General features: G+C 41.2%; 1 protein-coding gene across 1 annotated transcript in view; it reads right to left on the bottom strand.

Annotated features, from left to right (window-relative positions):
* Positions 1 to 19,408, bottom strand: part of mybl1 (v-myb avian myeloblastosis viral oncogene homolog-like 1) — an 81,412-nt gene that overhangs the window by 9,729 nt on the left and 52,275 nt on the right. The window contains exons 12-15 of the mRNA XM_048528471.2: positions 18,361 to 18,475; positions 7,108 to 7,224; positions 6,885 to 6,992; positions 2,200 to 2,349 (exon numbers count right to left, since the gene is read on the bottom strand). Coding sequence (XP_048384428.1) covers positions 2,200 to 2,349; positions 6,885 to 6,992; positions 7,108 to 7,224; positions 18,361 to 18,475 — 490 coding nt within the window. The remainder of the gene's footprint in view (positions 1 to 2,199; positions 2,350 to 6,884; positions 6,993 to 7,107; positions 7,225 to 18,360; positions 18,476 to 19,408) is intronic.

Here is a 19,408-nt window from a genome sequence, read left to right as displayed (position 1 = left end):
CACATCCTCAAGTTCTTCCCTCTTCTGCTTTGATATATTGTGCACATGACAGCAACAGCCCAAGTCCCTCACACTCATTGATGAAATGTTCAACACGTTCCATACTGCTGCATAATCCATCTGTCAGTGGTAAGATACAGTTGCAGTCTCTTACTCTCCAACGTAATCTTCTGGTTGTCATTCTTATTGAACTCAAGTGCCCTTTGGAGCACCCTGCCAATAATCCCATCCATCTATGTAGCCTTTGCAATAATTATTAAATCACATCTGCTATATAAAATACCAAAGAATTAGCAATATAATTGCCTCAAGGTGTTGAGAGTTGACCCAACAAGGAAGACGAGCAGACTTCTTACTTTTGGGCTTGCTTGCCATCATAATATTGGGATAAAGCATAATATTGTTAATATTTTGACTCAACATTGTTGCCAATTTACATTAGATTCGGAGGACATTCCCTTATTTCGCAAATGCCAAAATGCTGCCAGCTACAGGCATGTTAGATCCAGTAGAAAGAATTACAAGTACGTGGGATCAAACTGTAGTTTTTCAGAAAGGTTAAAACCAGCTACTAGAGGTGTACCGCAAGGGTTGGTGTTGGGTCCACTGCTGTTTGACATTTTTATAAATGACCTGGATGAGGGCATAGAAGGCTGGGTTAGTAAATTTGCAGACGACACTAAGGTCGGTGGAGTTGTGGATAGTGACAAAGGATGCTGTAGGTTGCAGAGAGACATAGATAAGCTGCAGAGCTGGGCTGAGAGGTGGCAAATGGAGCTTAATAAAGACAAGTGTGAGGTGATGCACTTTGGTAGGAGTAACCAGAAGGCAAAGTACTGGGCTAATGGTAAGATTCTTAATAGTGTAGATGAGCAGAGAGACCTCGGTGTTCATGTACACAGATCCTTGAAAGTTGTCACCCAGGTTGACAGGGCTGTTAAGAAGGCATACAGTGTCTTAGCTTTTATCAATAGAGGGATCGAGTTCCGGAACCAAGAGGTTATGGTGAAGCTGTACAAAACTCTGGTGCGGCCGCACTTGGAGTATTGTGTACATTTCTGGTCACCGCATTATAAGAAGGATGTGGAAGCTTTGGAAAGGGTGTAGAGGAGATTTACTAGGATGTTGCCTGGTATGGAGGGAAGGTCTTACGAGGAAAGGCTGAGGGGCTTGAGGCTGTTTTCATTAGAGAGAAGAACGTTGAGAGGTGACTTAATTGAGACATATAAAATAATCAGAGGGTTAGATAGGGTGGATAGGGAGAGCCTTTTTCCTAGGATGGTGATGGTGAGCACGAGCGGGCATAGCTTTAAATTGAGGGGTGAAAGATATAGGACAGATGTCAGAGGTAGTTTCTTTACTCAGAGAGTAGTAAGGGAATGGAACGCTTTGCCTGCAACGGTAGTAGATTCGTCAACTTTAGGTACATTTAAGTCGTCATTGGATAAGCATATGGGCGTACATGGAATAGTGTAGGTTAGATGGGCTTGAGATCGGTATGACAGGTCGGCACAACATCGAGTGCCGAAGGGCCTGTACTGTGCTATAATGTTCTATGTTCAAAAAATGCTATTTCTGATTCATAGAATCCGCAAAATCCTCACAGTGTGGAAGTAGGCCATTTGGCCTAACTTGTCCACACCAACGCTCTGAACAGCATCCCATCCAGACAAATCCCCCTACCCCATCCCTGTAAGTCTGCATTTCCTGTGGCTAACACACCTAACCTACACATCCTTGAACACCATGGGCAACTTAGCATGGCCGATCCACCTAACGTGCAGAACTTTGAACTGTGGGAAGAAACCAGTGCACCTGACAGAAATCCACGCAGACATGGGGAGGATGTGCAAGCTCCACAGAGACGATCGCTCGAGGATGGAATCTAACCCAGGACCTTGGTGCTATGAAGCAGCAATGCTAACCACTGAGCCACCATGCTGCTCTCCTTTCAAGTTAGTGAGCAAGAAACTATGGATAAAATAAACTGCAAGATATGCTCGTGAACGAATTCGTCAAGAATTAGGTTACATAGCAAGAACAGAATGTGCTGCCCAAAAAGGAAATTTAACTAAGAATGAAATCTGATTACCTCATTTGTCCTGTTTGTTAACTTCTGTGAAAAATGGATGATATTAAATAAAGAACTTTTATTTGTCATGCATGCAGACTTTCAAAAAGACCAATGCCACAGCTTACCTGAATTGGAGTTTCAAATCGTACAGCTTTTGAAGTATTTCGCTGCTTTATCTCAGAAAAGATAACATTTCTGCCCCATGTACTTGTGGTGATGTCTGATTTTTCAGGCAAAATTGTCCTCAGTAAGGAGCTGGTCAACAGGCTTTCAGACTGTAACACAGAGGCAACTTATTTCCCCTATTTATATTTTCCCCTTTGATTTCTACATTCTCTTTTTTAACAAAAAGGGCATGCAGCAAGCAACGTGCATGTCTTCAAAATGGCTGAAGTCAACTGCCAGCAGACATTGACGGCTAATCTAGACTGCCTGACCAAATTCTTTTACCCTCACTCTGAAAAGCAAGTAGCCTCACAATTGCAAGACTTTAAAAATGCATATTTTGACTAGAACAATGCTTACTTTGATCATTTATGTTTTACCACTGTTTTTAAAAATCGGTCTCTCCTGAAGGTGCTAACTCTCACGAGATGCCAAAATGGCAGATATACAAACATGAGTCAAAAATACAAATATGAGACGAGACATCAGTAAAGCAAGAGTCATTAATAAGCTATGAAATGCAACCTTACCTGATTTTCCCTTCAACTATATGCAGGAACAAGACCTAGGCTAAGTGGTCTGAAGATGCATGCTGAATTTCTTTCAAAAAGAAATAGCCTGTTCATTATGCACAAAACATTCCCTAATTTACATATACCATCATTATCTTGCTGTTTTCCTTTGCCTCTATTTTAAATTTGCAAATAAATTTGGTAATTAATTTAATCAAATCCACGTTTTATGCATTTTTGAATTTCTCCAATCATGTTTATGTCTTTGCCACAGCACTGAATCTGCACTGCTTAAGGATCGCAAGTACCTTCATGGGTATTCATACCTCCTCAACTTCATTGCCTCAAAAATATTATCCTTTTTCAATGCCTTGCCTTTGTTGTCCAGCTTAGTGGCATTTCTTACTTAACACATCCGTAGCACCTTCCAGAATGTGTCCTATTGCTACTGGAGATCGTCCAATATCTACACATGTGCTGTCCTATCACATTGCATCAGAATAGCAGCTGGAGTCGCTGTGGAGCATCCATATGCTGAGAACTCTGTGGATAGACTGTGAAGCTGTTACACTACTGGTAAAGAGTACACATGCAAAGGAAATGTCTGACCTCCACAGTTAAACCTCTTGGCATGTAGTACAGGAATCCCTGGGTCCATCTTCCTCTCACTAATAGATTTTATGCTTTAGATACCCCCAGGGAAATCCCAGTAGATTGGAGGATGGCAAATGTAACCAAAAAAAAATTCCTTTTTTAAAAAAAAACTGCAAGCATGAAGTAGAAATGAATTACAGAGTAATTGGTTAAAACCAGTAATAAGGAAAATGCTGGAATCAATTCCAAAAGGATGAGATAACAGGGCATGATGAGATTAAACATGGATCTACGAAAAGGAAATCATGCTTAATAAGCCTAGTAGGGTTTTTTTTTAAAAATAGTGTCACTAGTCGATTTGATAAGGGAGAACCAGTGGATGTGGTGCATTTGATATAGTCCCATTAAGAGTTGGCATGCAAGTTAAAGCATATGGGATTACTGGGAGATATCCTGGCATGGATTTAGAATTGATTAGCAGATAGGCAGAACAAAGAGGAGGAATAATTTGGTCTCTGTGGAGTGCAAGATGCTGACTGATGGGGCATTAGAGATCTGAGCATGAATCCTACCTATTTACAATATATATCAACAATTTGAATGAGGAAATCAAACGTAGTATTTCCATGTTCGCTGATGACACAAACCTATGTAAGATTATGAGCAGTGAGGATATAAAAAGGTTCCTTGGTAATTTAGGCAAGTTGAATGAGTGGCAAATATATGGCTGCCACAGTGTCACTTGGATAAGTGAGAAGTTATCAGCTTTGGTATGAAAACTAAAATGGCATTGTGTTAGTTAATTAGTAAGGGATTGGGACATGTTGATGTACAAAAAGGGACGTGGATGTCCTTGTAGATAATCACTGAAAGCTAATATGCAAGTGTAATAAGCAGTTAGGAAAGAAAAGGGGAGGCGATGGCCTAGAGGTATTCTCACTGGACTGTTAATCCAGAGACCCGGGGAATGTTCTGGGAACTTGGGTTTGAATCCCATCACAGTAGATGGTGAAATTCGAATTCAATAAAAGTCTGGAATTATGATGATGTGTGAATCCATTGCCAATTGTTGGAAAAACCCATCTGGTTCAATGTCCCCTTTAAGGAAGGAAACTGCCATTCTTATTTGGTCTAGCCTAGGTGACTCCAGACCCACAGCAATGTGATTGACTCTTAATTGCAATAAAATGGGCAATAAGTTCTGGCCTAGCCAGCGATGCCCATGCGGTTGACACTTTACTGCCCTCTGGGATGAGGGATAAGCACCAGACTAGCCAGAGATGCCTCATCCCATTAATGAAAGATTTACAGGCCTTTGGTTAGGCCCATGTGGAGTATTGTGCATTTGGTCTCTTTACTTAAGAAAGCATATACTCGTCATAAAGGGTGTGCAACGATGGTTCATCAGACTGATAGAATTTCATATAAGGATAGCTTGGATCAACCAGGCTTGTATTCAATGGAGTTCAGGAGACAGGATATCATTGAAATGTATAAAATTCTGACCAGCCCAAACAGACTGGATGCTGGGTAATATTGCCCTGTCTAGAGATCTACAACAAGGGGTTACAGTCTCAGTCTATTACCTAAGGCTGTGGTTGTCATGTAGTTGAATATATTTATTAAATAAATATAGATTTCTGGACACAAAGCATCAAGGAATATGGGGAGAGTGAGAGCCTATGGATATGAGACAGAGGATCAGCCATGATCATATTGAACAATAGAGCAGGGTCACCAGGGCAAATGGCCTACTCCTTCTCCTATTTTCTTTGTCAGAAGTTCTTTTTCTTTTGTACTATCACTCTCAAAGTAAACAGTTGTTCAGAACAATGAGCCTGTATAAATAACATGAAATCAAAATTTACATACTGGGTGAAGCTTTAAAAAGAAAAGTCAGCGATTAACAATTCCAGTTGTCTGTAGTACGTGAATCAACAGTGGTTCTGCAATAAAAAGCAATTTACTTCTGGAAATAAGATAACCTACCACAATACTAGTTGTGAAAAAATTACTAGAAAAATAATCTTATTTAAAAAAAATAGAAATCTATTTTCAGCTCTAAGACAAAGTAAGGTTGCATTACAATATGACGTTTTTCAACAGTTGTTGAAACAGTTATTTTTCATAATGTTCCAGATGCCGACAGCTTGATCACAAATATTTTATTTGGATAGCTCAGCTAATTCTAAAACACATTGTAATCAATGCTAATAATAAAAAAAACTGAATCAGGTGCAGGAGGTAAAAGTATAATAAGTTTTTTTATAAATTCTATGTAGACCCCTTCAAATTTAGTTAAATATAAACTTAAGCTTCAGTTGACTATTCTGCACTAAATCCAACTCTAACCCATTCTGCACACAGGGAAGTCTCACAGTGATCAACAAGACCAATGACTAGATCTCCTGTTTTTGACAGCATTATTAAAAGAGGAAGTATTTGCCAAGCCACTAGGAAAGCTCAATGTTTTTTTCAAATTCCGTGGGACTTAATCATAAAGTTAGCACTTCAGGGTGAGAAAAAGGCTTCTCTTCCATACAGTAAATGTCTAAGAGTCTATAAGCAGCATCCTCTCAGACTGTGCAAAAAGAATCAGTTTAGTCCACTGAGTGAGATTTGAATTCACAGCTTTCAGATCTACAGTAGCTGAAGTCACTAAAGACAAGGTAACATTATCAAGCCAAGTTAACACTATATTGAGGCAACATTACTTGTTCTCCTTGTATCAACTCAATGACACTACCAAGAAGTATAACTTAATTCACAGGACTTGTGACATGAACACAATCTTTGGTGCAGTCTGTTAGTGAAATGTGTTTCTTTATTGTATGAGGTATATGGAGACAGTTTTTTTTGTATTTTAAACTTTTTCTTGTTTTTCAGGGTATGACGTTAGTGCAGCCTGCTGAATGAAGTAAGTTAGTTCCCTATAAGATGATTTGGATAGATGCGAAAGTGAGGTAATTATTAATTAATGGATATGTTGGCTAAAACTAAAACAGTAAATATCTGAGTTTAAGTCATCTATAGAGTCAAAGAAGTCGAAACTAGAACAAAAACCTAAAACTAGATAAGGGATATTCAGAAAGACAATTTTAAAGACATTTTAAAAGACTAGACTTTCCAGTTCCTCGTTCTGGAATTATTCATAGGCAAATTGCAAATGTGCAATCTTACTAGGTCACAGAACTTCCCCCACTTCAAGACTGTGTGAACTAAATTGTTATATAGTATATGAAGCAGTAAAGCTCAGACCTTAAATAAACTAATTCAGAAACCAAGTTCTGAAGAAGGATCACTGGACCTGAAACTCTGACTTCTCTCCACAGATGCTGCCAAATCTAGAGTTTTTCCAGCAATTTCTGTTTTAGTTTCAGAACAAGTGCTTGTTTACACAGAGCTATACATGAGCAGCAATGTCAACAAACTCCGTAGTTTTCATACTAATTCTTTCTTACAGACACTCATACACACAATTCATTTGCTTCTAAAAATTGCTACTTTGCAAAGTTTCCAATAAGCATTAACAAACTGACCTGTACATCTGAGATGGAGGTCTGTGTGAACTTTTGAGTACCAATATCATCCTTGATCCATGTGTCTAGAACAAGAGATTTTCGTACTTTCTTGAATGGCACCGTGTGCTGCAATTTATTAGGTTTTGGGAAAAGAGTAGAAGACAAAATTACACATCAGGTCAGAACAGCCGTGATCAGAAGCTATTTAGGCTAGGAGAACAAGGTGAAACTATATTAGCACCTCTTGCTCACAGATTTTGAAGATGGGATCCATTCCTTCTCCGAGTAATATGTCAGTACCAGTCTCCTTCTTCAAGACCTCTCGAATATCCTCTTCTAAGTGTGCAAGTGACTGAGGCTAGGGTGACAAAGAAATGATTACCTTTTCTGCAATTCAAGATGATAGGACATGTTGAGGATACATATTTATGTTTAAGGTTAACTGAAGGGAGAAACTGGAGGATTAACAACTATTAGGACATTGTCTGATTTGAAATGGATTTTGCCAAGTGACTTCTTGGAAACGAAGATATCAGCTAAGGTGGAGAGGTCAAGTGTATCAAATTCATAGGAGTGATAATAACCGACAATCTGTCCTGAACGCCCCATATAGAAATGACTGTCAAGAGGGCACAATGCCTGTTCTTCCTCAGGTGGTTTAGGAAATTCAGCATGTCCTCAAGAACCCTCACCAACATTTACAGATGCGCCACAGGAAGATTTCTATCCGTGTGCATAACAGCCTAGTACAGAAACTGTTCTACCCAGTACTATTAGAAACTACAGAAGGTAGTTTCTTCATTCTTCAACCTTCATTCCACGTGGAAATTCCTAGACAACCAGTAATTGTCTCTATCCTCATTTGCTAAGCTAAAGCTGACTTGGACTGTAAAGAGGATACTTGTTGGTAGTGCTCAGCATTGTTTGCTTCTCTGCATTAATACGCAAGGGGTTTGTATTGATGCCCCTTGTGATCATCAAGATATGGAATATCAAACCCACATTACAGAATAATTTCCTCATTTAGGTTCTCTGAACTAACATCCAACTTCCATTGAACTTGCGTGAGTACTTTTTCTTCCCATTTTAATGATCGTTGTGGTAACGTATACTGAGTTTATGGTCTGCTGTGTGACATGCATTTGATGTGATTAATACTTGGATTAATAGACAGTAAACCAAACTACTAACCAACAGTTGGATGTAATATATATTTCTGATTGACCTACTATAAATTGGAGGGTGATGTACTGACAGGCAGGAAACAACCAATAGGAATAAATGAGATAACAAGGTGTAGAGCTGGATGAACACAGCAGGCCAAGCAACATCAGAGGAGCAGGAAAGCTTGACATTTCAGGTCGGGACCCTTCTTCAGAAGAAGTAGGAATAAATGAGTCTTTTTCTGAGTGGCAGGCAGTGACTTGTAGGGTGCCGTCAGAACCAGTGCTTGGACTGCAGCTATTGCAAAATTTATTAAGAATTTGAATGTAGGAATGAAGTGTAATATCTGTAAGGTTGCAGATTATATAATGCTGGTTTGGAGGGTGAAGTGTGAAGATGATGAAAAGATGGTTCAGTGTGAATAGGACAAGTTGAATAATTTGAACAAATGAATGGCAGATAGAGTACAATATAAATGTGTGGTTATTTACTACAGTAGCAAAAACAGGAAGGTGGAAGATTTTCTGAATGGCGATAGGTTGGGAAAAGTAGACCTGCAATGAGACCTGGGTGTCCTTGTACAACAGTCACTGAAAGTAAGCATGCAGAAACTGCAGGTAGTGATTCGGATGTCATGTTGAGGTTGTTCAGGGTATCGGTGAGGCTTCTCCTGGAGAACTGCGTCCAGTTCTGGTTGCCCTGTTACGGGAAGGATATTATTAAATTGAGGAGGGTTCAGAAAAGATATACCAAGATGTTACTGGGAATGGAGGGTTTGAACTATAAGGAGAGGCTGGATAGGCTTGGACTTTTTCACTGGAGGTTGAGGCGTGATTGTTTGGAGGTTTATGAAAGCATGAGGAGCACAGATACGGTGAATAACAAAGTTCTTTTCCCTCAGGTGGGGAGTTCAAAACCAAGGGGTATATTTTTAAGTTGAGAGGACATTTTTAAACACAGTGGTTAGTGTGCAGAATGAACTGGTGGTTACAATGTTTAAAAGATATTTGGATAAGTACACAAATAGTGTAGGAGTGTTTACCCTGACCTGAGCAAAGACTCAGGAGGCAGGCACCATTCAGGCAAGTGGAAGATGTTTATTCAAGCTGAAAGTGGTTTATGCAGGGACAGGGTCAGAGGATCTTCCCCGAATCTGGCTTCGGAAGATAGATCAATGACACATCCTCTGCTTTATAAAGAAATACAGCATTTTTTTCCACTTTTTATTTTACAGTAATCAAATGCAACATATTCACTGTCTTTCCTTCTAATCCAAATGCCCAATCCTGTGGACACCTAATCAGTGATGGACACTTTAGCGGACGGCCCCCGTTTCCCATGACCTTATGATATTAGCTAAGCACTGTAATCTCTAGGCCTTGGGGTCTTTGTGTGCATCCTATTTATTCACATTCAAAAAATTTAATGGCTACACTTCTTCAGGTCCTTCTCATGCTAATTTATCTGTAAGGACAACTCAAATTCTATTACCCATTGTATTTTAGTGCTGTCTTTTATCACATTCAGTTATGCCTTTTATCTTCCCCTGTTCCAATTACATAATGTAAAACTAAAAAGTCAGTTAGTTTTAACTAATTGCTATAAGGGTAACTTCTGTTTTAAAGCTAATTGTAAGTGTAACATTATATAACTACGTCCATTGTCAGCATTTTGTAATTTATGGGTTGTGATCAATCTCGTTCAGGACATAAGCGAAGGTATCTCCTAAGGCTAGTTAATCTTCACATCTAAACTTAAATGTTTTTTTAAGGTTTGTATTATATTCTGGTTATGTATTAAAACCGACTTCTATGATCAGACCATTTTTAGCTAGAAAGCATTTCATATTGCTGGTAGCTTCAAAGAGGAAACTATTTACTACAAAATAAACTTTAGCTGTTATCCTTGCAGCTGTTTCAGGACCTAATCCATCACTTGATGGTATGCATTTACTGGAACAATCACCCTTTCATTAATAAGGCTGGAATTGATCATTTATCTGTCCTGAGGCATCCTTTTATCAGAGCTGTCTCGGAAGGGAACGTACTGCATTCTTTTAGTGACCTTCTGCTGAAAGCAGTTTAGCAGTTCTGTTGAAAGGTACCATTGTATTTTACTATGTCAGCAGGCTGATTAGTTTTGCTTAGTATCTGTCTGCCATCTTGTAAGCAGGCATGGGCTGCTCAGTGTCTTCAGCTACAAGTCACCTTAAATAGCCAGGTACACGTCATCCCTACAAATAGGAAATGTTTGGAGTGATATGGGCCACACGCAGGCAGGTGGCTCTAGTTCAGTTTGGGATTATGGTTGGCATGGACTGGTTAGACGGAAGGGTCTGCATCCAAGCTGTATGACTCTATGACTCCACTTAACACTTCTTGTTGCCACGGAGAGGCAGCCAACATCAAAGACCCCTCCCACCCTGGTAATGCTCTCTTCCAAACTCTTCCATGAGGCAGAAGATACAGTTGTTTGAACACATGCACCAACAGGTTCAAGAACAGCTTCTTCCCTGCTCTTATTAGCCTGCTGAATGGACTTCTAACTTCAAATAATGTTGATCTTGTTCTGTGCAGCTGTAACCTTGTATGCTCGCAAAACAAACTTTTCACTGTACTTAGAACATAGAACAACACAGCGCAGAACAGGCCCTTCAGCCCTCAATGTTGCGCTGACCTGTGAACTAATCTAAGCTCCTCCCCCTACACTATCCATCATCCATATGCTTATCCAAGGGCTGTTTAAATCCCCTAATGTTAACTACATTGACAGGCAGGACGTTCGACGCCCTTACCACTCTGAGTAAAGAGCCTGCCTCTGTCATCGACATTAGCAATAAATCAAATCAAAAAAAAAATCAGTTTATTGTGGATTGCCTGTTTGATTGCTATAAATCAAGTGACTTTAGAGAAATTGCTAAGCAAAGCTTTCAAGGAGGAGAAAAAGAGATAAGGTTCATTGACTTAATTACTAAACAATACCTGATTTTTGACAGGACTTCAGTCCCTAAACTAAAGCTTACCTACAACCCTCTCTGAACTTAGAGTTCAGATCTACAGTAGCTGAAGTCACGAAAGACAATGTTCCAGAAACAACACAATTCTCTTCTGACATTCTGCTTTGAAGAAGTTGTTGTTCTAGGAAACCTGATAAAGTTTAAAAATAGCAGTATTTTTATCTATACGGTCAAACTGAAGGAATGACCAATTATCAGAGACCAGAACAGAAAACTGGTTGCAGACAGAACTGGGAAATCGATCATCAATTTATGGTCTTCTGTGATTTGACTTTGTCAACAAGAGAAAGTGGATGGAAGAAGCTCATATTATTCCTTCTTTCCAGACCCTTGGCCCAGAGGTGTTTTTGCATCTTTGCCTTATTTTAAACAAAAACATTTTTTTTTGCAGGAACCTGTCCATTTGTATTGTGAAGGTGTGTAGCGTACTAAGGGCAACAGAGTTTTAATTTAGGACCATAGCTTTGGTGAGACCGCGTCCGGAATATAGTGTGCAATTTTGGTCTCCTTTTCTGAAGACGGATGCTCTTGTTCAAGGGAGTCCAGCAAAAGTTTACCAGGCTGATTCTGAGGATGGCAGGTCTGACATACAAAGAGAGATTGACTAGGTTGGGGTAACAAGGTGTTGAGCTGGATGAACACAGCAGGCCAAGCAGCATCAGAGGAGCAGGAAAGCTGACGTTTCATGCCTAGACCCTTCTTTTTTTTTGGGGGGGTGGGGGGTGGGGGGGGGGGGGGGGGGGGCGTGCGCAGCAATCTCATTGAAACTTATAAAATTCTACTGGTCTGGACAGGGTAGATGCAGGGAGGATGTTACTAATGCTGGGTGTATCCAGAACCATGGGTCACAGTATGAGGATTCAGGGTAGAAGATTTAGAATGGAGATGAGGAAATATTTCTTCACCCAAAGAGTGATGAGCCTGTGGAGTTCATTACCACAGGAAGTAGTTGATGCCAAAACACTGAATGTATTCAAGAGACAACTAGATAGAGCACTTGGGGGGCAAATAGGATAAAAGGTTACGGGGAGAAAGCAGGATTAGGCTATTGAGTTGGATGATCAGCCACAATCATGATGTATGGCACAGCAGGCTCAAAGGACCAAATGGCCTCCTCCTGCTCCTACCTTCTATGTTTCTATGTTAAATCAAGTTTGCCACTTATTTCAAGAATAAGTTTTATTCATAACGAAATAAAATTTATTAGGCAAGGCTGGTGGATGCTTCTTTAATCTCGGATAGTAACTGGTGATGAGTTTAACCAGAGGTGAAGAGCGAGGTTGACAAGGAGGATATTAATGGTTACCTCAGCCGATGGGGGAATTGAACCTGTACTGTTAGTGCCATAGTGCATCTCAAACCACTTGTCCAGCCAAATGAGCCAACACACTCCCAAATTTGATGGTAGTGCTAAGCAGAAGCAATTGGCCATTATGGTAATAGGTCAACATGTTTATACTGATGGTGTAACTGATGGAGTAAGGGGGCTCGCTCTCAGTGCAATCCTCCTATCATTGTCATAACAGCATATATTTAAACTTTTCGTTTGAATAATTTTAAAACCTCATTTTGTATGTTAAAATTCACTAGTTCCTTGATAATAGGATTCTTGTTATAAAAAGTCATTTCTCAAGTTTAACAATTTTAACAATGCAAGTTCTCAAAAGCCAATTATTTTGGAAACATCTGCAACTCCACAGAATCTTTGTTTGGAAAATAAATTCAGCAACAAGCCAAACTAAAGAAATTGGCAGGAAAATAGCTAAACTCTCATTCCATGTCTTTGTTACCTCAAGATTTAATTATTCCAATAAAATTCTAACCAGCCTCCCATATTCCATACGCTACAAACCAGTGGCATCCAAAACCCTGAAGAAAGGTCCTGACCCAAAACATCAGCTTTCCTGTTCCTCTGTTGCTCCCTGGCCTGCTGTATTCCTTCAGCTCCATACTTTGTTACCTCAGACTCCAGCATCTGCAATTCTTGCTATCTCTCACATCCAAAACCCTGCTACTCGCACCAAATTTTAGTCAACTATCATTCCTGTTCTTAATGACTTACAACTGCCAACTAGTGAAGCTGCAACGCATGATGACATACATGCAATAGACAGAGCTAAGTAATCCTACAACAGTTGCAAATTTCTTAAAGGGGTTAAAACACAGAAAGGATATACTTTGACGATGGGATTTTAGAAACAGGGAACAAAGTCTCAGAATAAAAAGCAAGCCATTCTGGAATGAAAGCAGGAGAAACTTCTTCACTCAAAGGGTGGTGAATCTTTCAAATTCTCTACCCAAGATGGCTGTGGAGGCTCTGACATTAAGTTCAAGACAGGGGTTTATAGATTTCTAGTTACCAATAACATAAAACAATATGGTGATAGCACAGAATAGATACAAGATTAACATCAGCCATGATCTAGAATGATGGAACAGCTTTAAAAGAGCTGACAGACCTGCCCCTGTTCCTATGTTCCTAACACACAAATAAAAAGATCAGATCAAAGCACTTCAGTCCAGCTACATGAATTATCATCCTCCATGCTTGGCTCAAGCAACTCACTGGAGGAGATGGCTCCACAAATATCCCTATCCTCAATGATGGAGGCCAGACATCAATGCAAAAGTCAAGGCTGAAGTATTTGCAACAGTCTTCAGCCAGAGATGTCAACTGGGTGTCAGTTTCATTTTGAAGTCTTCAGCCAATTTAATTCACTCCATGCAATATAAAAGAAACAGCTAATGGCTCCGGATACTACAAAGGCTACAAGCTCTGACAATATTCAAGCAACTGATTCAAAGACATGTTCCGAGGCAGTAGGATCTCCTAGCCAAGCTGCACCATTGGTATCTACCTGACAGTCTGGCAAATTATCCAGGTATGTCCTGCACACAATACACAGCCAATTGCTATCCCATCAGTCAACTGTTGATCATCAGAGTGATGCAAGGGGTCATAAACACTGCTACTGATTACAAGGACTTGCTCAAAGACACTCATTTTGGATTCTGCCAGATTAACTCAGTTCCTGACTTCATTACGGGTGTGGTTCAACTATAGACAAAATGGCTGAACTCCAGGAGGTGTAGTAAGCAGAGAAACTCTCCACTGGCTGAAGTCATACCAAGCATAAAGGCAGATAGTTGTGGTTGCTGGAAGTTAGTCATCTGTGCTCCAGGACATCACTGCAGGAGTTCCTATGGTTGAATGTGCTAGGGACAATCATCTTCAGCTGCTTCATCAAAGACTGTCCCTCCACAACGAAGGTCAGAAGTGGGGATGCTCACTGATGATTGCACAATGTTGAGCTCCATTTGCACTGCCTCAGATACTGAAGTTGTCTAGGTCTTGCATGGATTGCTATCAGGCTTGGCTTGGGCTGATAAGTGTCAAGCAATATTTGAGTCATGCAATGCCCATCTCCAAAAAGGAAAATCCTTATTGGGATGGATGTGTATTGAGGATAGCATGTCCATGGCGAAGAGGAGGCAGCTGGGGCAAAGATTCTGGAAATTTTCATAACCGTAGATTCTTGACTAACAAGATTCAGTGAACCTTTGTCTTAAAAATATTCAATTACTGCCTTCATCAGTGTCTGAATTGGAGAGTTGGCAAGACTCTAAAACCTCTGCAAAAAAAACAATTCTCATCATTTCTATGTTAAATGGGCACCCTCTTATTTTTAAACTCTGTCCTCACATTCTAATCCCTCCCATAAGGGGAAATATATTTTCTGCACCCACCCTGTGAAATCCCCTCAAGATCCTATGTATTTCAATTAGATTACCTATCATTCCTTTTAAACGCCAATGGATACAAACCCAACACATCAAACCTGTTTTTCCACAGGATAACCACATTCCCCATCGAAATTTTGCAGCAGTATATAGTCAAAATTCACACATATTAGATCAGTATATAATTATTATAATTATTCATCTGATGAGTTCCGCCCTGGAGCAGGTCGTTGGATGAATGTCCGTTGCCGCTTTGTTCTGGGTGTCTTCCTTGTAGTTTCTGTCAGTAGCGGTTTACTAGTGTCTTCCACTCTCAGGGTTAGGGCAAGGAAGTAGGTTCCAGTTTAAACCAGAAGTTTATCTCAGCCAGAACAAGAACAAATGGTGGCTGGCAATTTCTGAACCATTTGCTACACATCTAGCCAATTGGCCCCAACATATAATACATCATGAAAATATGAAAAACTGTATTTTCAAATTATTTGATAAAAAAATTCTTTTATATGATGAGATTTCAGGCAAAACGCTCCATTTTCATGGGTGACAGAGTAAGTAAAACCCCTCTCTATACACACACGTTGCAACACAGAATCCTCCTTACAAGTCTGCTTCCCTCTTGCACACTTGACAGCCCCTCATTCCAAATTAAAATACATACATTAACCCAACAAGTCCCCTTTCCAAACACCATTCGATTCCTCCCACTTCCTACAGACAAAGGGGGTGGCCATGGGTATCCTCATGGGCCCAAGCCAAGCCTGCCTCTTTGTAGGTTACGTGGAACAGTCCCTCTTCTGCACCTACACAGGCCCCAAACCCCACCTCTTCCTCCGTTACATTGATGACTGTATCGGCGCCGCCTCTTGCTCCCCAGAGGAGCTCGAACAGTTCATCCACTTTAACAACACCTTCCACCCCAACCTCAAGTTGACCTGGGCCATCCCCAACACATCCCTCACCTTCCTGGACCTTTCAGTCTCTATCTCAGGTAACCAGCTAGAAACGGATGTCCATTTCAAGCCCACTGACTCCCACAGCTACCTAGAATACACCTCTTCCCACCCAGCCTCCTGCAAAAATTCTATCCCCTATTCCCAATTCCTTTGCCTCCGCCACATCTGCTCCCAGGATGAGACATTCCATTCCCGCACATCCCAGATGTCCACGTTCTTCCAGGACCGCAGCTTTCCCCTCCACAGTGGTTGAGAACGCCCTTGACCGCGTCTCCTGCAACACATCCCTCACACCGCGCCCCCGCCACAACCGCCCCCAGAGGATCCCCCTCGTCCTCACATACCACCCCACCAACCTCCGAATACAACGTATCATCATCCAACACTTCTGCCATCTACAATCCAACCCCACCACCCAAGACATTTTTCCATCCCCACCCTTGTCTGCCTTCAGGAGAGACCACTCTCTCTGGGACTCCCTTGTCCGCTCCACACTCCCCTCCAACCCCACCACACCCGGCACCTTCCCCTGCAACCGCAGGAAGTGCTACACTTGCCCCCACACCTCCTCCCTCACCCCCATCCCAGGCCCCAGGATGACCTTCCATATCAAACAGATGTTCACCTGCACATCTGCCAATGTGGTATATTGTATCCATTGCACCCGGTGTGGCTTCCTCTACATTGGGGAAACTAAGTGGAGGCTTGGGGTCCGCTTTGCAGAACACCTCCGCTCGGCTCGCAGCGAACAACTGCACCTCCCAGTCGCGAACCATTTCCACTCCCCCTCCCATTCCTCAGACGACATGCCCATCATGGGCCTCCTGCAGTACCACAATGATGCCACCCGAAGGTTGCAGGAACAGCAACTCATATTCCGCTTGGGAACCCTGCAGCCCAATGGTATCAACGTGGACTTCACAAGCTTCAAAATCTCCCCTTCCCCTACTGCATCCCAAAACCAGCCCAGTTCTTCCCCTCTCCCCACTGCATCACAAAACCTGCCCAGCTCGTCCCCTCCCCCCACTGCATCCCAAAACCAGCCCAGCCTGTCTCCGCTTCCCTAACCTGTTCTTCTTCTCACCCATCCCTTCCTCCCACCTCAAGCTGCACCTCCATTTCCAATCTACCACCTCATCCCGCCTCCTTGACCTGTCCATCTTCCTTGGACTGACCGATCCCCTACCCACCTATATTCTCCTCTCTACTTATCTTGTTTTCTCTCCATCTTCGGTCCGCCTCCCACCTCTCCCTATTTATTCCAGTTCCCTCTCCCCATCCCCCTCTCTGATGAAAGGTCTAGGCCCGAAACGTCGGCTTTTGTGCTCCTGAGATGCTGCTTGGCCTGCTGTGTTCATCCAGCTCCAAACTTTGTTACCATACACACAGCAGTCACTCATCCCAAATTGACAGAGACTCAAATCAACAAACCCAGTCCCCAATCCCACACAAATTCACAAGACAGCTTCTCAAATCCTCACACACTCAGCAGCACTCCCTACTAAACCATCCCACTCACTAGCAGCCCCTCTGACCAAACCCCACCTCATTCAATAACATCTCCTTCTAATCATGCAACCCAGTTCCCCTTACGTGAGGGGTGAGTGTTTAATTTGGCTCAATGTTCCTGTGAAGTACCTTGGGACGTTTTCTTACATTAAAAACATTAAAATGATCAAGCGGCTGCTGTGAACCAAACAGTTGAAACAAACAGCAAACAATACATGGACGAAATCATTAAGTGCAGCTTTCTTCAACTATTTTGTCATATATTATTTATACTAAACTGGGGGAAGCGATGGCCTAGTGGTGTTATCGCTGGACTGTTAATCCATTGACCCAGATAACATTGTGGACCTGGGTTTGAATCCTACCACATGGTGGATTTTGAATTCAATGAAATATCTGGAATGAAGAGTCTAATGACGATCAAGGATCCAATGTTGATTGTCGGAAAAACCCACCTGGTTCACTAACATCCTTTAGGGAAGGAAACTGCCATCCTTACCTGGTCTGGCCTACATGTGACTCCAGACCCACAGCAATGTGGTTGATTCTGAACAACCGACTGGCACAATTAGGGACGGGCAATAAATGCTGCCTGGTCAGAGACACCCTTAGCCAGTTAATAAATTAAACAAAAAAAAAACTGTACAATATATATACAATTATGGACATACAAACAAGAAACAAGGGTTGGTGACTCAGCCCTTCAAGCCTACTCTGACTTTTAAGATGATCATGACTGATCTGATTTTAACCTCAACTTCCATTTCTACATAGCCCCAACAATCTTTCATCCTCCATGGTAATCAATAATTTATCTACTTATATATTAAATATTTTTAAGGCAAAATTTCTAAATTTACTTTGAAGGAAATAGTTTTATCTGCTGCATCTTGTCATAATTGCTGAAGTTGGAAAGGTTTGTGCTATCTTCCATTTGATGATGGTTATGTTGGTCAGACTCAAGGATGTTTAACACCCAGACATTTACACAAAGATAATTCATAAAGTAGATAAAATGGGCAGCAGGATGGAACAAGAAAAAAAACTCAAGACAGACAAATTGTCACCCAGAATTAAGCCAGCAACTATTGATCTGCAATATTGCACTCACCACCATTCTCAGAGGCCCATATTTCTTTTCTTGGGCAGCCAGTGCATTCTTAAAGGGGGTAGGTGTCCTTGGCGTGCTGTCCAAAACTGTTCGTCTTATTGTGGGAGTCCTGAAACTACAAGAAACAAAGTGCAGTGTGAAATATATAACAAAATGGTACATCTCCTAATACATCTCTCTACATCTGCTCAATTGTCACCCCATTGAAGTCTCTATCTGCACATAGAAACTCATGGTGTGGGTCCTAATCCCTTTAGCCAAAAAAAAAAATTTAGGCTGCTAATTCAATGCAGTACTGAAGCATGGCTCACTTGCAGATATTGTAAGGGTCCACTGCCTGCTGTTAATTTTTCTTTAAAACGAGAAGGATGATTAGATTTTCTAATGATAAAATTGAGCATTTTATACATTGTTGTCAATTACTTCCACTTCAGCGGAACATATTGACTTAAAACCAACTACAAAATTTAAAAAAACATGTCCTGGTCCAGAGGTAGGGTCACTGGCACTGTGCCACAAGACGGCCATTTACATTATTCTACAATTTTACCAAGGGTCCATGCACATTAATACCCCTAATCAGATGGATTAATTTCTCCTTCAACCAATAGCTTTGCATCAGGGTAATCTAATGCCCCCGGTAATGCATGGCAATCCTTTCCAAAAACACTTATTGGTAATGTATGTGGTTTGGAGACTGCTAACTGCCCTTCAGCCAATTACCACCAGCAATAATAAAGGAAACAGATTTCCAAGGCAGCTGTGCAAAGCTGAAGTCAGTTAAAGTGCTTTTCAACAAAATAGTAAATACAGCAACAACTTCAGATGTTAACTGCTCAAAGGAGCACCAGATATTCTAATGTATCTGCGGACTCGATGCTGGAGGAAATAAGAGCCTGTGATGGACAGTCTGAAACAGCTGACAGCCAAGAGCCTCGTGGGAGAATGGTGCAAACTGCCTGAAGGAAGTTCACACCCACTTTCTGCCATTACGTTTCATTTATGACTCTAGCAATTATATTCTATTAGACCAGCTAGAAGTTGACAG

The sequence above is a fragment of the Stegostoma tigrinum genome, chromosome 5, assembly GCF_030684315.1.
Source record: "Stegostoma tigrinum isolate sSteTig4 chromosome 5, sSteTig4.hap1, whole genome shotgun sequence".
NCBI lineage: Eukaryota > Metazoa > Chordata > Chondrichthyes > Orectolobiformes > Stegostomatidae > Stegostoma > Stegostoma tigrinum.
The sequence above is the reverse complement of the archived record's forward strand: the minus strand, read 5'-3'. Positions and strand labels throughout refer to the sequence as shown.